This window comes from Penaeus monodon, chromosome 1, assembly GCF_015228065.2.
Source record: "Penaeus monodon isolate SGIC_2016 chromosome 1, NSTDA_Pmon_1, whole genome shotgun sequence".
Lineage (NCBI taxonomy): Eukaryota > Metazoa > Arthropoda > Malacostraca > Decapoda > Penaeidae > Penaeus > Penaeus monodon.
In genome coordinates, this window is record NC_051386.1 from 46,257,063 (window position 1) to 46,264,980 (window position 7,918).

Below are 7,918 nucleotides of genomic sequence, written 5' to 3' on the forward strand. Positions count from 1 at the left end.
ATATATATATATATATATTATTAAAATTATATATATTATATATATATATATATATATATATATAATATATATATATAATAAAATTATATATATATTATATATATATTATATATATATATATGTATATATATATAGTATATTATATAATATATATATATATATTATATATATTATATTATATATATATATATCATATATATATTATATATATATAATATATATTATGTAATATATTACATATCACCACACACCCACACACACACACACACACACACACACACACACACGCGCACGCACGCGCACACACGCACGCACGCATATATATATATATATATATATATATATATATATATATATATATATATATTATATATGTATGTATTGATGTTTTGATTGTTTGTTGTGTTGTTGTGTGTGGTGTGTGTGTGTGGTGTGTGTGTGTTTACATATATATATATATATATATATATATATATATATATATATATATATATATATATATATATATATATATATATATATATATATATGTATATGTATTTATATAAATGTGTGAGTATATATATATATATCTATATCTATCTATCTGTCTGTCTGAGAGAGAGAGAAATGTTTGTATACATATACATTTATGTGTATGTATGTGCGAAAAGGCCTTCGGCATATTCGTTTGCTTCCCTGTACTTCCCTTCGTTGTTCTATTTGCAATTTGTTCGACATGAATTCCACACACACGCGTATGCACGCACGCACGCACGCACGCACGCACGCACGCACGCACGCACGCACGCACCACGCACCAACCACTCCGCACTGCACGCACCACACACACACACACACACACACACACACACACACACACACATTCTCTTTCTCATGTTTTCTTTCATTCTGTCCGTCTGCTTCCACCCACCTCTCTCTCTCTCTCTCTCTCCTCTCCTCTCTCTCTCTCTCTCTCTCTCTCTCTCTCTCTCTCCTCTCTCTCTCTCTCTCTCTCTCTCTCTCTCTCTCTCTCTCTCTCTCTCTCTCTCTCTCTCTCTCTCTCTCTCTCTCTCTCTCTCTCTCTCTCTCTCTCTCTCTCTCTCTCTCTCTCTCTCTCTCTCTCTCTTTCTGCCACATCAGACGAAAAAGAACTCGGAGAGACCTTGGCAGGTGTGTGCATTCATCAAGCTTTTGAATATTTGAAGGTGAAAGGCTCACCGAAATTATGGCAATTTTTACGAGAAAAGTAATTTTATGTACCTGTGTGTGTGTGTGTGTGTGTGTGTGTGTGTGTGTGTGTGTGTGTGTGTGTGTGTGTGTGTGTGTGTGTGTGTGTGTGTGTGTGTGTGTGCAAGTGTGCGTGTGTTTGGTGAGTGTGTCGGTGTCTGTTTCCACGTGCGTTTCTGTGTCTATGAAACTGTTGAATTATCTAAAAACCACTTACAATTTGAGGTTGCTTCAAGAAAGAAATATTGACAACGTAACCATAGAAAACACCACGCTATAACACTTTCACAAAGTAGTAAATTTAATTCGATGACAAATTCGTTCGAAATTTCAGCTGCCCATGTATGGCGAACATACATCTTTAATGTGTATGATTAATTGACATGAACAGATCAAGCTCAGCCATTGGTGGTAACGATCATTAAAAAATATGAATGGTCAACCAATTTCCTCTAAAAGTGAAATAGATTCGATAGCAGTTCAGTATAAATCTTGGAGTCCGATACCACTTTCACCTGTTATTTACTTGATTAAACGTAGATTTTGTTCACAGATCTGACTGAACTCCGGTGAACATGTTGCTTCGGTTTCGCCCCCTCGCCTCCCTCGCCCCCTTCCTCCTGCTGGCAGCGCTGAAGATGGCTGCTTCCCATGAACAAAATCCCATCGATGAGTTCATGGCCCATGATCACCAAGAGCAGGGGCACCAAGTTCAGCAGCAACATTCTGAACAACATCAGGAACAGCAGCAGCATTTTCAACAACAAGCACAGCAAGAACAACAGCATCAACAACAAGCACAGCAAGAACAACAGCATCAACAAGAACAACATCAACAGCAGGTACAACAAGAACAGCAAGAACACCAACAGCATTTTGAGGGGCAAGTTCAGCAGCAACAGCATCTTGAACAACAGGTTCATCATCAAGAACCACCACAGCAACAGCACGTTGAAGAACAGATGCATCACCAGCTGCCTGAAGAACAAAATCACCAGCAGCAGGACTTTGATGGGCAAGTAGAACACCAAAATAACGAAGAACAAAAACACGACCCAGACTATCACACTGTAGACCACACACACCATCCCTCACAACCCGAAGAACATGTTCATTTCGCTGTTCATGCCCACCCTCCTGAAGAACAGACAGAGCAACAGCAAGGGCAGCGCGTTCGCATGTTCCTTAAACCGTAAGTTGTGACCAGGGCTGCATGGGAAGATTGAAAGGAATACAGTTTGCCCTTCCTTTTTCTAATCTACGTGATAATGGCAGTAGTAGAGCATGTTGGAGTTGTTCTTGCTGTTGCGAAGGATGGTGAAACTGCAGACGTTGTTTCCCCAACCAAGAATATTGCAATAGGCACCATTATTGATTCATTTACGTATATTTTTTTCTATTTATCTTTTATCTTATTTTATTTTTCTCTCAATATTATCATCATATATTTGCCTTATGCTTTATTACTTTTAATCCTTTTTCCTAACCTTCATTATTGCCACCTGTACCCTTTAGTACAGGTGGCCATAAAAAATTCCCACGATTCTTATAAACACCGTAATTAACACCATCGTGCTAATTTAATTGATTACAGACACTTACAAAGCAGAATAGATTGGTACAGCAACTACCCCCCAGCCCCCCCAATTGACGCCCCTGGTTATCATCAATCTTTATATATCTTAATACTGTATATTTATATACAGTAATACTAGATTTACCTCTTAACCAAGATGCTTGCTTCTAAACATGTCTGTATTGTGATCACATCAGTACATCAGTACCACGGTACTCACTCACTCTTCTTCCATGAAATTGTACTGCAACTAATGGTAGAAGAACTAAAACAGCTACGTATCAATAAATTTATTTATTTTTTTTTTTTCGTGAATACTAGAAAAATGTTATATATAGAATTTTAAAACACATCATAATATTTAGTCAATATAGACTTATCATTAATCCAATAGGATTTTGTTTATAGCCTATTGAGTGTTATTCACCGTAACCCCCACCCCAAAAAACAAAAAATAATAATAATAATAAATAAATAAATAAATAAAAATAATTGTGCTCACTTCGCTCTCCGACCCCCCCCCCCCTTCCCCCCCAAGCAAAAACTGAAATGTCCCACCTTACCTCACCTTTCTTGACACCTTTCTTGGCACCTTTCTTGACACCTAGCTTGATATCTTTCTCTCCGGCGTCACAACAGAGACACACTCCTGGACGAACACCTGGCCGAGATGCCTCACCTGGACCCCAGAAACATGTCGCCGACGGAGAAACAGTACCATCTGTTTCTGGCGCACGACTACAACCAGGACCTGCACCTTGATGGGGTGGAAATCATGCAGTCGATTTTCCATGGTAAGAGGGTGCGTACGGAATGGGGAGAGAGAGAGAGAGTGAGTGAGTGAGTGAGTGAGTGAGTGGGTGAGGAGAGAGAGAGAGAGAGAGAGAGAGAGGAGAAGAGAGAAGAGAGAGAGAAGAGAAAGAGAGAGAGAGAGAAGAGAGAGAGAGAGAGAGAGAGAGAGAGAGAGAGAGAGAGAGAGAGAGAGAGAGAGAGAGAGAGAGAGAGAGAGAGAGAGGGGGGGGGAGGCAGAATAAGAGAAAACTTGGAAGAAAAAAAATAATAAAATAATAATATCTTCAAATCATACTAGCATACATACAAAACGGGCACACACACACACACACACACACACACACACACACACACACACACACACACACACACACACACACACACACACACACACACACACACCAAAAAAAAAAAAAAAAAAAAAATCACAACCACACCTGACTTTCATCACACCGCCGTTACTTCTCTCACTCCTCACCCCCCCTCCTGCCGTGACCTGCAGACGACTCGAGCGACCTCTACACTGACGAGGTGCTGGCCCAGAAGATCGACTACCTCCTCGACAACTTCGACCGCGACAGAGACGGCAAGCTGTCGTTTCCCGAGTTCATGATGTCAGACGCGAGATTCACCGCCGTGTAGTTGCTGCCATTGTTTGCTGTCGTTGTCGTTACTGCGATCTGTTTCTTGTTGTTGTTTTTCGTTTGTTTATTTATTTGTTATCATTATTGTTAGTGTTATCGTTATTGTTATTACGACTGTTCTTATTATGATTATTATCATTATCATTATAATAATAATGATAATACTATTATTATTATTATCATTATCATTATTATTATTATTATCATCATCATTATTATTATTATCATAATTATTATCATAACTATTGTTATCATTATTATTATTATTATTTTATTATTATTATTATTATTATACTTTTTTTATTATGATTATTATTAATCATTATTATGTTCATTATTATCATTTTCATTACCATTACTACCAATTCTTATTACTATGATAATGATTACAATGATAATAATTATTATCATTACTATCATTGTTGCTCCGTTCCGATGTAAGCTGGGTTGATAAAGTCGTTTTTTGTTTGTGTGTATGTTCGCAAGTTCTAAGCGAAAGCCTCAGTGTTTGTGCTTAATTTATACAAAAATAAAATGTTGCTGAAATTCGAGTTTTACTTTCAAGATTCCTTTATGGAAGTAATGATGACAAACCTTAGGCTTTCGGGGAGGAAGGTGAGATTGCTGCAGCTGATCATAATTTGTTTAATTCTGTTTGCACTAGGAACTCCGAAGGAACCCTTTCTAGCCTTCGTTTATCTAACAACAAGAACAACAACAGCAAATACAATAATAATAATAATAATAATAATAATAATAATAATAATAATAATAATAATAATAATAATAATAATAATAATAATAATAATAATAATAATGATAATTCTCAAGGAGCTGAGTTGGTAGAATACAGGGGAATTCCAGTCTTTGAGAGAAAAAACGACAAAATAAAGACCAATTCAAAATCTATAACAGACTCACTAAACAGCAACATATTCATTATGCTCAAGTGAAAATGTTCACTCATGATCACCGATGGAATCACCTACTGATAGTTACATGTCATTTAGGGAATTTCTACGTCGATGGACAAAATAGTCAATGCCTTGTCACATCGTATAGTTTTGTGTAATGGATTTTTCTGGAATTTTATCAGTGTGGTTGAGCTGATTCATAGTTTATGGTTTAATCAGTACTCATCTGTATTTGTTTGTCGTTAAACAGCCATTGTATACCGCCTTTACTACCCCATTCCCCATTGTATGTTTCCTCTCTGCCCATGCTGTACCGTTTACTTCCTATTGCTCTGCCATATCTCAAGTCCAAGGTTTAAATAAGTTTAGACGATCCAGTCTATACGTATACCTAGATATAAAGAGATCTTCGCAATATACAGCAACGTAATATTATCAAACCTTTTTTTAGGAATGTATCTATCGAAACGCTTACATTGCTCGTACACTTGTGCATACAATTATGCAGCAATTTGCGTAAAATAAATTAATAAGATTTTATATATATATATATATATATATATATATATATATATATATATATATATATATATATATATATATATATATATATAAGAACACCCAAATGTTTTATGTTATTGTAATTATTAAGCAGTCATACCGCCTGATTCGGCGTATCCTCAACAGAAATGGTTAATGGTTAAACCAAATCAAGGTCATAGCGCTATGGTAAAGTGCAATGGCGAAAAGGGTAGGATTGAGTTAATGATTAGGGTAAAGTGTATAAGAAGTTGAGAGTTTGAACAGTACTAGAAGGTAGTCTGGCGGTGAAAAGGGCTAAGAAGGGGAGATGATGAGGTATAATACAAGGTAAAGGTTGTTAGAAGGGGAAGGAGTTAGAGGAGCAGGGCAGTTGGATTAAATGGAGGATATTCATGCGTCTCATGAAGGGCCATAAGTTGTCAAAGGAGAAAGTTGGGGATCAGGGAAGTGAGAACAAGTGAGGGAAAGCAGATGTACAGTTTGCTGCATAGCGGGGACAGGATAGTAGAATGTGTAGGACTGAGAGAGAACCATTGCATGAGGAGCATAGAGATGGATCAGATTATGACATGAGATACGAATATGTGAGGTGAGCGTGTCCATTGCGTAAGCGGGCATGAGCAGTTTCCCAGCGTCTATCCTGATGGAATGGGATTGACCAAGGGGAGATGGGAGGTGTTATGATATGTAGTTTAATGGTGGTAACGCTAGACCAGAAAGATTGAGGGTGAAGAGAAAGGTTTTGAAGAAGGGTAGTAGTCAGAGGATGGTATACGTGAAAAGTCTGGGTTGGTGCGAAGTGGACAAGGCGGTAAAGTCTGCTATTATGTCTATATATTGCCGAGGATCCAGCTGGGTATCCAGCAAAAACAGTCAGATTTGTGTTTAAGGCAAGAAGGTTGATTGGCAGAAGGGGAGGGAGGGGGTCTGATACTGGTGTATCAGGGCAAACAGAGGAGCAGAGGTAGGTATAAGCCAAGGTGGGTATTTATGGGTCGGAGGTGAGAAAAGGGTGAATGGGAGAGGAGAGCCTCCATGCGGACAGAGAAAGGGGTAGGTAGGTGTGGAGAGGAGGTAAAGGTAGGAAAAAGAAATCCACAAAGGAAATAGTACAATAGCATACTTTAAGTATAAGACCATTGTGTCAGCTTGTATCATATCCGCTTGATGTTACCGGTTTAAATTTATACTACACATGTTCAAAGCAACGAGAAATTTTTGAAATACGAATAGCAGTAATAGCACGCAAAATAGTTACAGGGCCGTACAAAATTTAGATCAGTGACCCCAAATATTTCCCATATTCTCATGAAGAAAACTTTATTCGAAACGTGGAGTTATATAGGAATATTGTGGTAAAATCTAGATATTTAGACTATTCCGGTGGACATTAAAGTATTTTTGTCGATGTATCAGTAATATATTTGTATCTATTATTTGATATTATTTGAACATTCGTTACCAATATATAATTTGTAGATCATTAATAATGTGATATATATATATATTTTTTTTGTAATTTAAACGTGCGATTTTATTTTGTTTGTTACACTGAACAATATACCATCTAAGGAGTCACATCTAGAGTATTAAGTCATTTGATAGCTCAACTTGCAAGTCCCTGGCCACATAACTAAAAATATTGGATTTGATCTTTATTCCAATTCGTTATGATTGCTTTCTTGTTTACAATCTGCTGCCAGTGCTAATCTCCCTGATTTTTTCATTTGTCAATGATTTAAAAATTCTGATTGAGATAATGATTAATAATTATTATTTTTGTCTTGTCATATCTATATTCACAGGCATTATGTTAAAAAGAAAAAGATACTAACAATAATAATAGCAAACAATCATTATTCATTAGAAAATTCCCTGTGAAATGATAATAATAACAGTAATGATTGAAGACTACTGAATGACCATTATATGAATATGAAAACCAAGAACAATTACCATAATCATTAATATTTTGATATCACTAGTACCAATATAATAATCAAAATATTAATGGTGATAGTAAATATCACAGTTATCAGTCATTATTTTCCACTCCCACAATCCCCATACCACAAAGAAGGTAAATAAAATGCCACAACAACTTTGCTATGAAAGCACTGTATTGTCAAAATAAACAAGCACACCTTCGACACAAACCTCATCTTTGGCAACTCTCAACTTGCTGACCTGCTACACTATTATCAGACAAGAGACTACCAAGTTCAATGGTAAACATCCAC

General features: G+C 36.6%; 1 protein-coding gene across 2 annotated transcripts in view; it reads left to right on the plus strand.

Annotated features, from left to right (window-relative positions):
- Window positions 1-4,366, plus strand: part of LOC119573124 (putative cyclin-dependent serine/threonine-protein kinase DDB_G0272797/DDB_G0274007) — a 4,916-nt gene extending 550 nt beyond the window's left edge. The window contains exons 2-4 of one of the 2 annotated variants that reach the window (XM_037920180.1): window positions 1,763-2,224; window positions 3,425-3,579; window positions 4,080-4,366. In XM_037920180.1, coding sequence (XP_037776108.1) covers window positions 1,785-2,224; window positions 3,425-3,579; window positions 4,080-4,219 — 735 coding nt within the window. In that variant the 5' untranslated portion in view covers window positions 1,763-1,784 and the 3' untranslated portion in view covers window positions 4,220-4,366. The remainder of the gene's footprint in view (window positions 1-1,762; window positions 2,225-3,424; window positions 3,580-4,079) is intronic. The other variant, XM_037920170.1, reaches the window with a different exon arrangement.
- The last annotated feature ends 3,552 nt before the right edge of the window (window positions 4,367-7,918 follow it).